Here is a 17,811-nt window from a genome sequence, read left to right as displayed (position 1 = left end):
CTCCTCCTCCTCCTCCTCCTCCTCCTCCCCCCTTCTAACACTTATGATGTCCCCTAGTTTCGGTCAGGAAGGGTCTGCAAGAAAACCACCCAGCTTAGAGAGCACCCAGGACCCCACAGTCGTCCTCCTCCTTCTCCCCACTCCCTTCTAGCACTGATGATGTTCCCTAGTTGGGTCATGAAACGTCTGCAAGAAAACTGCCCAGCTCAGAGAGCATCAAGGACCCCATAGTTATTGTAAAGTCGCGTGCTGAGAAGCATACACTGCAGTTATCTTCCTCCTGCTCCTGCTCCTGCTCCTGCACTCTGCAAACCCCTCTCCCTTTTAGCCCTGATGATGTTCCCTAGTTGGGTCATGAAATATCTGCAAAAAAACAGAATACCAAGGAGCCCATAGTCTTCGTCGTCATCGTCCTCCTCCTCCTCCTCCACACATCCCACTCCCTTCTAGCACTGATGATGTTCCCTAGTTGGGTCATGAAATGTCTGCAAGAAAACTGCCCAGCTCAGAGAGCATCAAGGACCCCGCAGTTCTCCTCTTTCTCCTTCTCTTTTTCCTCCTCCTCCTCCTCCTCCTCCTCTTCTCTTTTAGCAAGGATGGCGTTCTCTAGTTGGGTCATGAAACGTCTGCAAGCAAGCAAGCTCAGAGAGCACCAAGGACCCCTCACATCAATCTTGAGCTACAAATATTCTCCTTTATTAGCGAGGGCTACCTATACCCGGCGAAGGGGGTGCAGGCAACTCCCCTCTTTCCGCCTGGGCTGGGGGAAAAAAATCTTCAAGGAAAAAAGCAAAGCCCAGTTGCCTTTTGGAAAAAGCACTTTTGGGAGCATCCGTGACCTGGATGGAGGACCATCTCCGGAGGGTAGATGTATAGAATGAATCCATCAGACAATGCTCGCTGCCATCAAGCAGTCTTGTGTGAAAAAAGCCCCTTGTGATGGTTTTTTGTGGGTATTTTGCAGCTGCCTGTCCCTCGCTTCCACAAGTGCAGGTGGTTCTCAACTTACAACCATTCACTTAGTGACCGTTCCAAGTTACGATGGTACCGGGGAAAAAATGACTTGTGACCGTTTTTCACACTAACGGCCGTTGCATCGTCCTCCGTGGTCATGCGATCAAAATTCGGCCACTTGGCCACCGGTTCATATTTACAACAGTTGCAGTATCTCCCCCCCCCCCGCCCCTGGGGTCACCGTGATCCCCTTTTGCAACCTTCTGACAAGCAAAGTCAGAAGGGGCAAGCTGGATTCGCTTAGCGACCGTGTTGCTAACTTAACGACTGGAGCGGTTCTCTTTAACAACGACGGCAAGAAAGGTCGTAAAATGGGGCAAGGTTGCTGAGCGACTGTCCTGCTTAGCCACAGCAATTTGGGGCACAGTTGTGAGTTTTACAACCTGTAGTTCTTTTGCCCTGTGTGCTTAACCTCAGCTTAAAGTCACTTAATGACTGCAAGAGAGAGAAGTGGGAGGGAGGGAGAAAGGCAGAGAGAGAGAGTCAAGATTGTGGTTGTTCAACAAGCTGGTCCCTTTGGTGTCTTGCTTAATGACTGCAACGCCTTACAATCTAAATTCCAGGCCCAGGAATGGTTGTAAGCCAAGGACTGCCGGTATTCTATTTCCCCCCTGAATCAGAGCAGCATCAGTGAAGTGAATAATCGTCTACGCTTACAAGAGTGACAGAAGGCTAACTAGGGGGTGTGATAAACTGACACACCTACCAGTTGCTGGGGTGGGTTTGTGTGTGTCTCCCACATGCTGTATTTTTTTCTCCTCCCCCCTCCCCCCATCCTATCACAGGAGGCACCCAAAATCTACCCGGCCATCCCAGCCGCAAAACGGAAGGCCATCCGCGTGCTGTCTCTCTTCGATGGCATCGCTACAGGTGAGGGCTTGCGCAGGTGTAACGGATTATTATTATTATAGGTAGGTTGGGAGGTCATGGAGAGAGAGAGAGAGAGAGAGAGAGAGAGAGAGAGAGAGAGAGAGAGAGAGAGAGATGCCAGTTGATGCTCCCCAGACAGGGAATTCAACTCCTTCTGTCCCAGACACGACACCGGAGGGCAAAAATCCCCAAAACTCATATTTATTTTGGCCATGTCATGCAAAGGGATTCACTGCAGAAAGCAATTAGGTTGGGAAGAACCAGTGGTTAATCTGATAGTAATAATGATAATCATGATCATGATAATCATCATGATGATCATTATTATTATTATTAATAATAATAACAACAAACAACAACAACAACAACAACAACAACAACAATAATAATAATAATAATAATAATAATAATAATAATAATAATAACAATAATAATAATAATAATAGTAATAGTGAAACAGTGGACCACCTGGTAAGCTGCTGCAAGAAGATCGCACAGACTGACTACAAGCAGCGGCACGTCAAAGTAGCAACAATGGTGCCTTGGAAGATCTGCAAGCAATATCATTTGCCTGTAAACAAGAACTGGTGGGATCATAAAATAGAGAAAGTCATAGAAAATGATAAAGTTAAACTGCTCTGGGACTTCAGAATTCAAACAGACAAGCACCTGCAACATAACACCCCGGACTTAACAATTGTCGATAAGGAAGACAAAAAAGTCTGGATAGTGGTAATAGTAATATTACCAATAGTAATAGGCGCCTCGGGTGCAATCCCAAAACAACTGGAGCACCACTTGAACACTATCGTTGGCATTGACAAATTCGCCATTAGTCAATTGCAAAAGGCGGCCTTACTAGGAACTGTCCTCCAAGGTCCCTTCAAGGAGAGAAGCAACCAGGAACTAAGGAGAAACTTCCTGACAGTGAGAACAATTAACCAGTGGAACAGCGTCCCTCCATGAGCTGTGAATGCTCCAAGACTGGAGGTTTTTAAGAAGAGACTGGACAGCCATTTGTCTGAAATGGCATAGGGTTTCCTGCCTGAGCAGGGGGTTGGACTAGATGACCTCCAAGGTCCCTTCCAAAATTATTATTATTATAGAACTTTTATTCATAAAACATGAAACTCAGTAAACTGAACACTCAAATTGACTGGCACTAATGGATGACACGGGTTGCTGCCAGCATCCTAGGTGTCAACCAGGTATCTCCTTAAAATGTAAGATGTTCCTAGTAGCACAGTTTTTTGTAGCTTTGCTGGAGTTATTGCCAGAAGCTGCAATTTCTTGATGTATTTTGCAAAGTTTTTGGACATAGTTCCAAGTGCCCCAATGACAATGGGTATTCCTGTTACGCGTTTCATCCATAATCGCGCAGTTTCGATGGCCAGGTCGCGGTATTCTGTATTTTTTTCCAGTTCTTTTTCTTCGACTCTGGCATCTCCTGGCACAGCGATACCAATCAGCTGTACGCTTCTGTTCTCTACGACTGTGATATCCGGCGTGTTGTGTTCCAAATGGCGATCTGTCTGTATTCGAAAGTCCCGAATTATTATTGTTGAAACCTGCCTTGGATCCAGCTATTCTAAATAACTTTCGTCCTGTCTCCAACCTTCGCTGGTTGTTGAGAGCGTGGTGGCAGGGCAGCTCCCTTTGGTCCTGGAGGAAACTGAGTATCTGGATCCGTACCAATCGGGTTTCAGGCCCGGGTACAGCACAGAGACGGCATTGGTCGCGCTGGTGGATGATCTCTGGCGGGCTCGGGATAGGGGGTTGTTCCTCTGTCCTGGTCCTATTAGATCGCTGCGGCTTTTGATACCATCGACCATGGTATCGTGCTGCGACGTCTTGGGGGGTTGGGAGTGGGAGGCACCGTTTTACGGTGGTTCTCCTACCTCTCAGGCCATTCGCAGATGGTGTTCGCAGGAGGGCAGAGGTCAACCCCGAGACCCCTTAGTTGTGGGGTGCCCCAGGGGTCGGTCCTCTCTCCCCTCCTCTCTCCCCTACAACATCTATATGAAGCCACTGGGCAAGATCATCTGTGGCTTCGGGGTGAGGTATCATCAATATGCTGATGATACCCAGCTTTTCATCTCCACCCCGAACCAATCCAGTGATGCCTTCGACGTGATGTCCCACTGCCTGGAAGCGGTAGGGATCTGGATTGGGAAGAACAGGCTCCGGCCCAACCCGGCCAAGACTGAGTGGCTTTACGTACCGGCATCTTGTTTAGTCCAAGAAGTTCCATCTTTGGTTATGGGAGGAGAGGTGTTACCTCCCGTTGATAGGGCGCACAACTTAGCCATCCTCCTGGATTCACGGCTCAGTTTTGAAGATCATATAGGAGTTGTGGCCAGGGGGGCTTTTGCCCAGGTTCGCCTGGTACGCCAGTTGCGCCCCTATCTGGACTGAGATGCCCTACGTACGGTCACTCACGCACTCGTTACCTCCCGTATAGATTACTGCAATGCTCTCTACATGGGGCTGCCCTTGAAGACCACCCGGAGGCTCCAGCTGGTGCAGAATGCAGCCGCGCGGGTTGTGATGGGAGCATCCCAATACTCCCGTATTACACCCCCTCCTGCGTGAGCTGCATTAGTTACCGCTTGTCCTCCGGTTGAGATTTAAGGTGCTGGTACTTATCTTTAAAGCCCTATATGGCTTAGGACCAGGATACTTGCAGGACCATCTGCTGCCGGGAATGGTCTCCCATCGCCCAGTACGCCCACACAGAGAGGGCCTCCTCAGGGTACCGTCGGCTAGACAATGTCGGCTGGCGACCCCCAGGGGAAGAGCCTTCTCTGTGGGAGCACCGGCCCTGTGGAATCAACTTCCCCTTGAGCTCCGGATGGCCCCGGATCTCCGGTCCTTTCGTCGCGGCCTTAAAACATTTCCCTTCCATCAGGCTGAGCTGGACTGACGATAGGGATTTTAATTTTTTTTTAATATTTTATCATTGGGTCTTTAGTTTAATTTTTTTTGTTAACATTTGTATTATTGTCTTTTATTGTTGTTAGCCGTCCTGAGTCCTTCGGGAGGTAGGGCGGCATATAAGCCCCAAAAATAAATAAATAATAAATAAATAAATATACAAAAAGGGACGCGGTGGCTCAGTGGGTTAGGACGCTGAGCTTGTCGATCAGATCGGCAGTTTAGCGGATCGAATCCCGAGTGCCGCGTAACAGAGCGAGCACCTGTTATTCGTCCCAGGTTCTGCCAACCTAGCAGTTTGAAAGCACGTAAAAATGCAAGTAGAAAAATAGGGACCACTACGGTGGGAAGGTAACAGCGTTCCATGCGCCTTTGGCGTCTAGTCATGCCGGCCACATGACCATGGAGACGTCCTTGGACAAGCGCTGGCTCTTCGGCTTTGAAACGGAGATGAGCACCGGCCCCTAGAGTCGGAAACGACTAGCACGCATGTGTGGGGGAACCTTTAACTTTACCTATACCAGGGATCAGCAACCTGAAACAGTGAAAGAGCCACTCGGAACCGGTTCCCTCACAAAAGGAAAAACTGGGAGCCACAAAAAATGTGTGCGCATGTGTGTACATGCGCGCATGCGCAGGACAGGGTTTGACTGAAGAGTAGAGCCGAGGCGAGATATGTACCTACCCTGCATATCTGAATTGATTGGTTGAACTTTTTTAGTCCCACTTTTTTTTGGGGGGGGCTGCACATGGCAGAGGACTGGGAGCCGCAGGAGACGGCTGAAAAGAGCCGTGTGCGGCTCCGGAGCCGCGGGTTGCAGACCTGTGACCTATACGTATAGATAATATTATTATATTTGCTCGTTGAGAATGTAATTGTGATGTGCTTTTCCCCCATATTGTTGCCATATGCTAAATAAAGCTTTCCTTATTACTGATGCCTTCAGGAAACTGGGATTGCAATGCCTGGAGAAAGGTGCTTATTCTACCATGTGAAGCCGCTGTCAGGAATATGGCAAGACCAAGCGTAATTTCTGCTTTTCTCCACAGTCTTTCTGTCTTGGCACAGAGTTGGGCCGATTCCATTTCCTTCTCTAAAGCCAGTCTGTATATACTGGATGTCTCTTCTCCTTCCTTCTTTCGTCAGCCACATATTTTTCCTTCCTGTAACTCACTACCTTCGGGTTGGCTATCCTTCCACCGGGCACGTGGAGGTAATTCTCGACTTGCAATCATTCATTGAGTGACCATTCCCGGTTGCGAGGCCACCAGAAAAAGTGAGCGGTGGCCGTTTCACGCTTGCGACTGTTGCACCATCCCCGCGGTCACGTGGTCAAAATTCGGACGCTTGGCAACTGACTCGTATTTATGACGGTTTGCAGCGTCCCGGGGTGGGTCAGGTGATCTCGTTTTGGGACCTTCTGACAAGCAAAGTCAACGGGGAAGATTCACTTAACGTCCGTGTTAGTAACTGAACAGCTGCAGGGATACATTTCCCAACTGTGGTGAGAATGGTCGTAAAATGGGACAAAACTCGCTTGGCAGCTGTCTTGCTAGCAATGGAAATTGTCGTAAGTCGAGGACTGCCGGTGTGTTTCCTTCCATCAATGGGTGCTGGAAAAACCCTTTGATGGCATCACATGGGCACAAGCATTGCAGGTTTTCCACAAGAATGTGAAGGTTGCGGATTCTTTTTCCCGCCATACGAGGCGGATATTTCCCGGGCCGGATGCTCCTCGCTGATCCCTCCCGGTGGATCCTCTTTTTCTCACCTCAGGCCTTTCTGCCTTCCTAGGTTACCTGGTCCTGCGGGATCTGGGCATCCAAGTGGAGAAATACATTGCTTCCGAGATCTGCGAAGACTCCATCTCGGTGGGGACCGTGCGCCATGAAGGAAACATCAGATACGTGCGTGACGTGAGGAACATAACCAAGAGACACGTAAGGAATCTGAGGATCCGGATTCAGCGTCTCAAGGCAGGGTGGTGGTGGGTTATGGTAGGAGGAGAGGGAAGAACCTGGCGGTGAAGTCAAAAGAGGGATCAGCCTAAAATCCTTTGCTAGCCACAAGCGGACTCAGTCCGTTCATTCTTCATTTCCACAGTCTTATTTCTATGGATCCTTATTTGCACTGATGATGTTCCCTAGTTTGGGTCATGAAACATCTGCAAGAAGACCAACAAGCTCGGACAGCACCAAGAACCCCAGTTCTCCTCCTCCTCCTCCTCCTCCTCCTCCCTTTTAGCACTGATGCTGTTCCCTAGTTGGGTCATGAAACATCTACGAGAAAACCACCCAGGGCCTTTATTTAATTCCAAAAAGGTGCTAATTGTGAGTTGAGAAGATGTCTCTGCATAGGCTCGAGTAGCAACAAACTTGTGGCTGTGTAGGGAACAGGAGGAGGAGGAGGAGGAGGAGGAGGAGGAGGAGGAGGAGGAGGACAACTGTGGGGTCCTCGGTGCTCTCTGAGCTTAGTGGTTTTCTTGCAGACCTTTCACGAAACATCTAGGGCAGGGGTAGGCAACCTTGGCTCTTTTGTGACCTGTTGACTTCAACTCCCAGAATTCCTCAGCCAGGCATTCCTGGCTGAGGAATTCTGGGAGTTGAAGTCCACGAGTCATAAAAGAGCCAAGGTTGCCTACCCCTGATCTAGGGGAATAGCATCAGTGGGAAGAGGAGGGAGGAGGAGGAAAAAGGAAAGAGAAAAAGAAAGAAAGAGAAAGAAAGAAAGAAAGAAAGAAAGAAAGAAAGAAAGAAAGAAAGAAAGAAAGAAAGAAAGAAAGAAAGAAAGAAAGAAAGAAAGAAAGAGAAAGAAAAAATAAATCAGGGTCCTGGCTGCTCTCTGAGCTGGGTGGTTTTCTTGCAGATGTTTCATGACCCAACTAAGTGACATCATCAGTACGAGGAAAGAGTCGAGGAGGAGGAGAAACGGGGGAGAACTCTGGGCTCTTAAGGCCTCTCAGAGCTTGCTCATTTCCGTGCAGACGTTTCACGACAGAACTGCCGCCTGCTGCAATCACGTGTCTGTATTTTACGACGGTTTTGCCCAAACCCGGAGCTGGCTTCCGGTTTTCGGCAAAACCACCTCCCTCCCCCCTCGCTCCTTGAACCCAGGCTTCCCGTAACAACGTCGCAGCGGCCTAACCACGGCCCGCCGAAACAGGTCATCAAATGGGGTCGGCTGGCTGGGCGCCCCCCATTTAGAGCGCAACGGCCGACAGCTTGGCTCACCTGAGCTCCGCGAGGGTTGTACCGAGAGGACCGGTTCCCTAAAGGAGGAAGCTGGCGTGGGGTGGAGGCTTGTCCCTTAACGCTGGGTCTCCCTTGCAGATTGACGAATGGGGTCCCTTCGACTTGGTGATCGGCGGAAGTCCCTGCAACGATCTGTCCATCGCCAATCCAGCCAGAAAAGGTTTGTATGGTAAGCTGAGCCGTTCGAGGTCCGTTTTCGAGTTGGCTTCGGTCCGATTTGGGACGCCGAGCTCTCCCTGATGCCTCCTTTCTCCTCTGTTCCGGCTGACAGAAGGAACCGGCCGGCTTTTCTTTGAGTTCTACCATCTTCTGAATTACACCCGCCCCAAGGCTGGGGAACACCGTCCTTTTTTCTGGCTCTTCGAAAACGTGGTTTCCATGCGGGTCAACGACAAGAGGGACATCTCCCGTTTCCTGGAGGTAAAAACTGCGGCGGGGTCCACGGGGCTCGGAGACCAAGGAAACGGGGGGGGGGGCTTTGAGGGTCTGCCGTGAACTCTTAGAAGAGTTCATGGCAGCGGAGAGGCACCTGGCGGAGATGGAAACGTCAGCCGCTAGTTGGCGGGGCCAATGTGGGAGTTGTAGTCCACGCAGCTTAGGAGTGACCGAGGCTGAGAAAGGCTGCTTTATTTAGGCCATCGTGCCAATCTTGGTGGGTTTTTAGGGGGGGGTCCTCGTTGCGTTCTGAGCTGGGCTGTTTTCATTACCTGACTACGTAACATCATCAGGGCTAGAAGGGAGTGAGGTTTGTGGAGAGGAGGGGGAGGAGGACCGTGGGGTCCTTGGTGCTCTCTGAGGTTAGTTATGTTCTTGGAGACGTTTCATGACCCAACTAGGTAACATCATCAGTGCTGGAAGGTAGGGGGGGTTTCAGCAGGAGGAGGAGGAGGAGGAGGAGGAGGAGGAGGAGGAGGAGAACGATGACTTGGTGCTCTTTGAGCTTGGTTGTTTTCTTGGAGATGTTTCATGACCCAACTTGGTAACATCATCAGTGCTAGAAGAGGGGGAGGGGGAGGGGGAGGAGGAGGGCTGTGGGGTCCTTGGTGGTTTGTGAGCTGGTGGTTTTCTTGCAGACCTTTCATGACCCAACTAGGGAACATCATCAGTGTTAGAAGGAAGGAGGGGGGTTGCAGGAGGAGGAGGAGGAGGAGGAGGAGGACTGTGGATTCCTAGGTGGTTCTCTGAGCTGGTTGGTTTTCTTGCAGACATTTCATGACCCAACTAGGGAGGAAGAGGAGGAGGAAGAGGAGGACTGTGGGGTCCTTGTTGCTCTCTGAGCCTGGCGCTTTTCCTGCAGACCTTTCATGACCCAACTGGGTAGCACCATCAGTGCTGGGACTGGGGATTTCTCCAGCTAACTCCTTTCCGCTCTCTCCGCAGTGCAACCCAGTGATGATCGATGCTGTCAAGGTCTCTGCTGCGCACAGAGCCCGATACTTTTGGGGCAACCTGCCAGGAATGAATAGGTAAGAGAGAAGTTGGCACCGCCCGATCTGCAACCGGCTCAGTGCGGTCCCTAGAAGACGGGGGGAGGCTGGGGTGTCCGTTGCACACTTGTCATGTGGGGAGGGAGCAGGGGTCCCTTTCAGCAAAGCGAGGCCATCGTGCACACTCACAAAATGGCTCCTAAGCTGGGCACGAACGAAAAAGCCGAGGATGCTCGTGATGTCTATTCGGATACTTTCCCTCAGCCAAGGGGTCTCCCTTTGTCATTCTTCTGGGCAAGTGAGGATGCCTCTTATTGAAACATTAGGGGGAAAGGGCTATTGCCCCCCCCCAAAACTGCCCCCCCCCTCTGTGTGTGTGTCTCTTGTGTGCGCCTTCTTATTGCATGTGTGTATTTTTGACCTGATTTCCTGGGGAGCATTTCCTGCGCCCAACAAAATAAGAAGTGTGGTGGGAAATGGGCTTCTCTGTGGTTTACTCCCCTCCTTGCAAGAATGCACATGAGGCTTTTTTGGGATACAGATAGGATGTTAGACAGTCTCTGCCTTTCTCTGTCTATCTGTCTGTCTCTCTCTCTCTCTCTCTCTGTGTGTGTGTGTGTGTATGTGTACCTTTTGGTCTGAGGTTCCTGGGTGGTCTCTGAGCCTGGTGGTTTTCTTGCAGACATTTCGTGACCCATCTAGGTAATATCATCAGTGCTAGAAGGGAGGGTGGTTTGTGGAGAGGAGGAGGAGAAGGATGATAATGCTGGGGTCTCTGAGCTTGGTGGTTTTCTTGCAGACATTTCATGACCCAACTAGGTAACGTCATCAGGGCTAGGAGGAGGAGGAGGAGAAGCAGAAGCTTAGAGAGCACCAAGGACCTCACAGTCCTCCTCCTCCTCCTCCTCGCACTGATGACATTACCTAGTTGGGTCATGAAATGTCTGCAAGAAAACAACCAAGCTCGGAGAGCACCAGGGACCCTACAGTCCATTTCCTCCTCCTCCCTTCTAGCACTGATGATATTCCCTAGTTGGGTCATGAAACGTCTGAAGCCACCCAACTCAGAGAGTACCCAGGACTCCTCATTTCAGCCCAGAGCCACAAATGCTGTCTCCTTCCTCTATCCGTACCTTGTGGTCCTCTTTTCCTGGGGGGAGCGTTCCCTGCACCGTGCAAACTTAAGTAGCCTGACTTTGAGAGGGCGTTGTGGGGGGGCGGGGGGCGGGAGAGGGCGGCGGAGGGCAGAGTGTCTGTCAACCTTTTCTCTTTGCAGGCCTGTGGTGGCCTCCAAGGGAGACAAGCTGGAGCTTCAGGACTGCCTGGAGTACAGCCGGACGGCGAAGGTAACCACGATGTCCCCAGTTTTTCTCCTCTGGGTTTAAGGATGTTGTGGGAATAGCTCTCCTTTGTGCATGTTGGTTTCATCGCTGGAAGCTTTCAAGGAGAGACTGGACTGCCCTCTGTGAGAAAGGATGTACGGTCTTCTGCTTGGGCGGGGGTTAGGCTAGATGACCTATAAGGTCCCTTTCAACTTTGTTGTTGTCATCCAGATGTTGTGAACACTGGAAGTTTTTAAGAAGAGACTGGACAGCCATTTGTCTGAATTGGTGTAAGGTTTCCTGCCTGAGCAGGGGGTTGGACTGGATGACCTCCAAGGTCCCTACCAACTTTATCATCATCATCATCATCATCATCATCATTATTCCGGATTTGTATAGGGCAGTGATGGCGAACCTTTTAGAGACCGTGGCCCATTGGGTGGGTGTGGCTGCAGTGGTAATGCCAGACTGGGTGGGACTAAAAAGTTCAGTCAATTCCAACTTTGTGAGATCTTTTTTCTTCCCCGAGAGAAGTTGAAATTGATTGATTGAATGAACCTTTTTTTTTTTTGCACACAGCGGCGGAGGCCTAAAGCAAAAAGGTTTTATAAAACCCAGCTGAAGGCCCAGGACTGGGGCGATGGTGTGCGTGCCCACAGAGAGGGCTCTGCATGCCACCTGTGGCACGCGTGCCATAGGTTCACCACGGGTATACATCTCCTGACTGAGCAGGGGGTTGGACTAGATGACCTACAAGGCCCCTTCCAACTTTGTTGTTGTTGTTACACACACACACACACACACACACACACACACACACACACACACACCAGACCCTACAACCGTCATAAATATGAACCGATTGGCAAGCATCTGAATTTTGATCCTGTGAGCCATGGGGGAATGCGGCCACGTTCGTAAGGGTGGGAAAAAATGGGTCATAGAATAAAGCAATCGATTTAACCGTGGGGGAAAAATAAATAAATAAACCAAAAGTTCAGTTTTGATTCCACGGATTCGACGGAATGTTATTATAAATGGCTAGCGTTATCGTGTCAGAGTAAAAAGCGGAGGCTGTAGTTTTTATTATCTTCTGTTGTGCAAAGAGAGTTGCAAATGAAGGGTGCTGGGTGACCTTTGAGGTCGCTCATTTTCTTTCAGACGTTTCACATCCCGAACTAGGTAACTCCTTACTAGCTCCTTACTAGCACTGAGGATGTAATTTAGTTTGGGTCATGAAACCTTTGCAAGAAAAGAAGCAAGCTCAAAAAACACCAAGGACCCCACAGTCCTCCTCCTCCTCCTGCTCCTCCCTGCAATTCCCATTCCTTTCTAACGCTGATGATGTCCCCTAGTTTGGATCACGCAACGTCTGCAAGAAGACGAGCAGCCTCAGAGATCACCAAGGATCCCTCAGGCCAGCCCTGAGTTACAAATATTCTCCTTTATTAGAAGCCAACGCCTTTCTTCCCTTCCACCCCACGCTTTTTCCTCTTCCCTTCCCTCGTCCGCCCATCGTTTCCGTTTGCTTTGTATTTTACATTCGGTTAAACTAATCCAACTTTTAATTAAGAGAAAGGGATAAGGAAAGATCCCTGGGCCAACGTCTTCGCACCCCAACCGTTCTGCAAGCGGCCATGTTTCTTCTTCCTCCTCCTCCTCTTCCTCTCTGCTTCTCTTCTGCAGATGAAGAAGATCCGGACCATCACCACCAAGTCCAACTCCATCCGGCAGGGGAAGGCCAAGACGCTGCCCGTCTCCATGAATGGAAAGGACGACGATTTGTGGTGCACAGAATTGGAAAGGTGAGGGGTGAGGAGGGGTGGGGAAGGAAGGAGTGGAAAAACCAACCAGTGCTGGAACGGCTCCCCAAGGGAAGAAGCTAGGACAGACTTTCTCCACCAAGGCCACTTGAAGATGGTGGGACTTCCACTCCCAGAACCCTACAGCCACCGTGCTTTAAGAGGGGTGGAACTTCCACTCCCAGAAGCCCACAGCCACCATGCTTTAAGAGGGGTGGGCTTCCACTCCCAGAACCCCACAGCCACCGTGCTTTAAGAGGGGTGGGCTTCCACTCCCAGAACCCCACAGCCACCGTGCTTTAAGAGGGGTGGGCTTCCACTCCCAGAACCCCACAGCCGCCGTGCTTTTAGAGGGGTGGGCTTCCACTCCCAGATGCCCACAGCCACCGTGCTTTAAGAGGGGTGGGCTTCCATTCCCAGAATTCTTAAGAAAAATCTCCTTGATGCAGGCCTAGTTAGAGCCGTGTTTTTCAACCTCGGACACTTTAAAGATGGGTGGACTTCAACTCCCAGAATTCCCCAGCCAGAGTCTGCTTAACAACAGCAACGTTAATTTGATGACCTGCTTTCACTTAACAACCCCTGCCAAAATAGTTTTAAAATCAGGCATGGTCCTGTGGTGACCTGGCTTTGTGATGTTCACGACTTACGACCGAAATTGCAGGCTCAATTTTGGTCATAAGCCGAGGGTGGTCCTTATGCTTCTGCCTTGTACTTGGCAAAGAGGATGGATGAGGTGTTCTGTGTTTATTCTGCAACAGGGGTCTTCAAACTTGGCAATTTTAAGACTGGTGGGCTTCAACTCCCAGAATTCCTCAGCCAACCCTGGCTGAGGAATTCTGGGAGTTGAAGATGAAGTCCACCAGTCTTAAAGTTGCCAAGTTTGAAGACGCCTGTTCTAGAAGCTGTAGACTCCAAGAGTTTTTCCCCCAAATTGCTCAGATGAGTTGGTGTTCATAAGTTTCCAGGCAGGCCTGGGTTTTGTCCTACTCATTGGAACGGTGTGTGTGTGTCATGCTTCTCCTCCAACATATTTGGGGATGCCCAGTTTCAAGAGACCCACTTTGCAATTGTCTGATCATTTTGTCGTCTTTCAAAACATCCTCCTGCCTGTCGTTCCCTCTGTCGGGTTCTTGAGATGTTTCAGAATTTCCTTGGCAATTTCTCGGTGTTGTTTTACAGCCTGCAGAGGGTAACCCATCTCTCTGTGACTCTGTGAGTAATGCTCTCATTTCCCACTATGAAATGGCAGAAAGGAGGGGTGGCCTTGGAGTTTAACACAAATGTAAAACTCTGGAGCCCTTGTTGGTCTCTGAGCTGGGTTGTTTCCTTGCAGACCTTTCATGACCCAACTAGGGAACCTCATCAGTGCTGGAAGGGAGTGGGGTTTGCGGAGAAGAGGAGGAGGAGGAGAAGAAGAACTATGGGTTCCTTGCTACTCTCCGAGCCTGGTGGTTTCCTTGCAGACCTTTCATGACCCAACTAGGGAACCTCATCAGTGCTGGAAGGGAGTGGGGTTTGCGGAGAAGAGAAGGAGGAGGAGGAGGAGGAGGAGGAGAAGGAGAACTACTACTATGGGTTCCTTGCTGCTCTCAGAGCCTGGTGGTTTCCTTGCAGACCTTTCATGACCCAACTAGGGAACCTCATCAGTGCTGGAAGGGAGTGGGGTTTGCGGAGAAGAGGAGGAGGAGGAGAAGAAGAACTATGGGTTCCTTGCTACTCTCCGAGCCTGGTGGTTTCCTTGCAGACCTTTCATGACCCAACTAGGGAACCTCATCAGTGCTGGAAGGGAGTGGGGTTTGCGGAGAAGAGAAAGAGGAGGAGGAGGAGGAGGAGGAGGAGAAGGAGAACTACTACTATGGGTTCCTTGCTGCTCTCCAAGCCTGGTGGTTTCCTTGCAGATGTTTCATGACCCACCTAGGGAACCTCATCAGTGCTAGAAGGCGGAGGAGGAGGAGGACGACGACTGCGGGGTCCTTGGTGCTCTCTGAGCTGGGTGGTTTTCTTGCAGATCTTTTATGACCCAACTAGGGAACATCATCAGTGCTAGAAGGGAGTAGCATTTGCTCTCTGTTTATATACTGTGGGTGGCCTTGTCACTATTGGTGGGAGATGTCCAGTGGTGGGATTCTGCCGGTTCCTACTGGTTTGGCAGAACCGATAACCTAATTTTCTCCTGAGTTCGGCAAACCGGTTGGGATAAATCTGTGTTTTCCGGAACACAGTTCTGGTTTTTGTTCCACTTCCTTCCAGGCGGGGGATTTTTTTAAAAAAAAAAAACCCTCCCCAAAAGTCCAAAAAAGGAGGGACGGAAACCAAAAGAAGACAGGGCGGTTTCGATCACATCAGCTGCGCGCCCGCCTCGTCCCTTTCCCTCCGCTCATGAGCCAGACTGCCATGCTACTTCCCCGGTCCCCCTCCGTCGTTTTGGAGCCGGGGGGGGGAGTGGCGGAAAAAGGCTGTGCCGCCACTGTGCAACAACCGCGTCTGCCGTTGGAGGGGTGTTCTTCGGTCCCCGCCGCCTTCTTCTCCTTCACCAATTATCCCGTGGTTTGTGCCCTGACGGGGGGTGGGGGTGGTGCAGCTGCCGAAAAAGCCAACACAGTGATGGGCTGCATTAACAGAGAGATAGAATCAAGATCACGTAAAGTGTTAATATCACTTTACAAGGGCTTGGTAAGGTCACACTTGGAATCCTGCATGCAGTTTTGGTTGCTATGATGTAAAAAAGATGTTGAGACTCTAGAAAGAGTGCAGAGAAGAGTAACAAGGATGATCAGGGGACTGGAGGCTGAAACATGTAAGGAACGGTTGCTGGAATTGGGTATGTCTAGTTTAATGAAGAGAAGGACGAGGATAGCAGCCTTCCAGTATCTCAGGGGTTGCCCCAAAGAAGAGGGAGTCAAGCTAATCTCCAAAGCGCCCGAAGGCAGGAGAAGAAGCAACGGATGGAAACACATCAAGGAGAGAAGCAACCTAGAACTAAGGAGAAACTTCCTGACAGTTAGAACGATTAACCAGCGGAACAACCTGCCTCCAGAAGCTGTGAATGCTCCAACACTGGCAGTTTTTAAGAAGAGACTGGACAGCCATTTGTCTGGAATGGTATAGGGTTTGCTGCCTGAGCAGGGGGTTGGACTAGATGATCTCCAAGGTCCCTCCCAACTTCATTATTATCTGCCAGCCGTTTTATCCCTTCCACCAGCCCTCCATCACCGTCACTGCACTTCCTTGCCACCCACGTCTCCCTCTTCCGTTCTGGAAATGGCAGTCCCGTTTTCTGCTCCCTTCCTCCCGGCGGGAGGAAAGGAAAGACGCTTCGTACGGAAGGACGCTACGGTAAGCTATGGCAGCTGGAGCTGGGCGAGGAAGGCCAGGCTTCTCCTTCTCCGACGGTTCTGCAAAACCCTTGAGGAACGTGGGAAGCAGATCCACTTTGCAGAACCATCGGGGGAGGGGAAGCCTGGCCTTCCTCGCCCAGCTCCACTGGGCGTAGTTTTCCCAGAGATTACCGTAGCGTCCTTCCGTGCGAAGCGTCTTTCCTGTCCTCCCTTCCGCCACAAGGGAAGGGGCAGAAAATGGGGGTGCCGTTTCTGGAACGGAGAAGGGAGATGCCAGCCGATGCAGGGTGGCAAGTAAGTGTGGGCCAGCGATTGTGGCGCGGAGGAAGGAAAGAAGACTTAAGGACACCCGGGGAGGCGGAGGAAGTTACCGTAAGCTGCCTTTCTCCCTTTCCCGGCTGGGATGGAGGCAGCTTGCACAGGCTCCTGCTTTGTGCAAGCCGGTGCAAGCCTGGCAACCGAGTTTTTTCAGGGCCGCCTGTGAGGTTTTGTTCCTGGGTGGTAGTGGGGGGTGAAACCGACCACCTTGCAGCAGTTTTCCACCTCTGCCTCTTCCTCAGGCCTCTTCCTCCTCCATCCCCACCCGTTAGCATTCAGGGAAGCCCGTGCCTTTACGTGTTCTTGAGTTGCTCTTCGGGCCGAGGAACGGTTGATCAATTCTTTGAACCCCACCGCTAGAGACCTCAAATTGGGCTGTTTTTTTTTTCCTGCCAGCTTGTTCAGTAGTCCTTGACCGGGGTGTTGTTTGCCTCCTGATGATGATCAATTTAATGTTAATCTTGGTGTTGATCTCTGCTCATCTGGGTGTTGGTTGCTGGTGGGGAGATGTTTTGGCCTTTTTGTTTCCTGTCTTGGGGGTTAGGGTTAGGATTCTTCTTTAGGGTCAACCAACCACCCTTTTTTGGGGGGTGGGTGGGGGAGTGGGGTCCTAACGCCTCTCCTTACAGATCAGGCAGAGACGGGGTGCTAATGGTCTTTACTCCCACCAGGATCTTCGGCTTCCCACTACATTACACCGATGTGTCCAACATGGGCCGCCTGGCACGTCAGAAGCTGCTCGGCCGGTCGTGGAGCGTCCCCGTCATCCGTCACCTGTTTGCACCCCTGAAAGATTATTTTGCCTGCGATTAGGCTGCAGGAGCCCTGCTGTGCCCACCCTGGGCCCCCCCTGGTAAAGGAGACCACCTTTGCAGACAAAAATCCACAACTTTTCTTCTAAGCTCGAGAGACCGTTGAGTTCCTGTTGTGCCAAAACAAACCAACAAACCAACCAGAATTTTTTGGGGTGTGTGTGTGTGCGTGCTGCAGAGGTAGCATTCATCCCTCGTCTTGTGCGGACTGGAACGAAGAGCAGTTTCCCGACAGAACAAAAGTGAAACTTGAAATAGGAAGACTGCCTGATCTGTAGCAATGAGCCAGCTTTTTTTTTTTTTTACTTGTGTTTGTCCCACTGTTCACACTGGGGGGGGGGAAACAACGGGAAAATTTCTTTCTTTTTTCAACTGTTTTTTCTTTCTTTCTTTTTTTTGTAAAACTTGTGGGAGTAAGGGGTAGGGAGAGACTTTTACAGCTGTGAAAATTCCTAGAGAGGACTTTGGGCTGGATGCAAGCCGGGTGACAATCCTACTTACGTGGAGCAAAATATTCTGTCCCTCTTGTTTCACTTTTAAATTACACGATGCCTTTAATGCAGAGAAAAATGCATTTGGGGTATTTTAGTGCCAAGGACAGTTATCTCCTTTAACCCGTTTCAGTTTTCGCTGGGTGTTTCTTTCCTTTTTCTTTTCATTTGCACAACCGTAGTCCCTTCAGAGGCAGGGAAATTCCCAAGAGGCAGTGAAAAACCCAA

The 17,811-nt window shown here is 50.5% G+C and overlaps 1 protein-coding gene across 1 annotated transcript in view; it reads left to right on the top strand.

Annotated features, from left to right (window-relative positions):
• Positions 1 to 17,811, top strand: part of DNMT3B (DNA methyltransferase 3 beta) — a gene marked incomplete at its 5' end in the record, with an annotated part of 51,193 nt that extends 33,382 nt beyond the window's left edge. Inside the window, 8 exons of the mRNA XM_081323629.1 lie at positions 1,800 to 1,884; positions 6,614 to 6,759; positions 8,149 to 8,239; positions 8,342 to 8,490; positions 9,451 to 9,536; positions 10,774 to 10,843; positions 12,506 to 12,624; positions 16,952 to 17,811. Coding sequence (XP_081179755.1) covers positions 1,800 to 1,884; positions 6,614 to 6,759; positions 8,149 to 8,239; positions 8,342 to 8,490; positions 9,451 to 9,536; positions 10,774 to 10,843; positions 12,506 to 12,624; positions 16,952 to 17,093 — 888 coding nt within the window. The remainder of the gene's footprint in view (positions 1 to 1,799; positions 1,885 to 6,613; positions 6,760 to 8,148; positions 8,240 to 8,341; positions 8,491 to 9,450; positions 9,537 to 10,773; positions 10,844 to 12,505; positions 12,625 to 16,951) is intronic.

Source organism: Vipera berus (genome assembly GCF_964194415.1).
Source record: "Vipera berus genome assembly, chromosome: 3".
NCBI lineage: Eukaryota > Metazoa > Chordata > Lepidosauria > Squamata > Viperidae > Vipera > Vipera berus.
The sequence above is the reverse complement of the archived record's forward strand: the minus strand, read 5'-3'. Positions and strand labels throughout refer to the sequence as shown.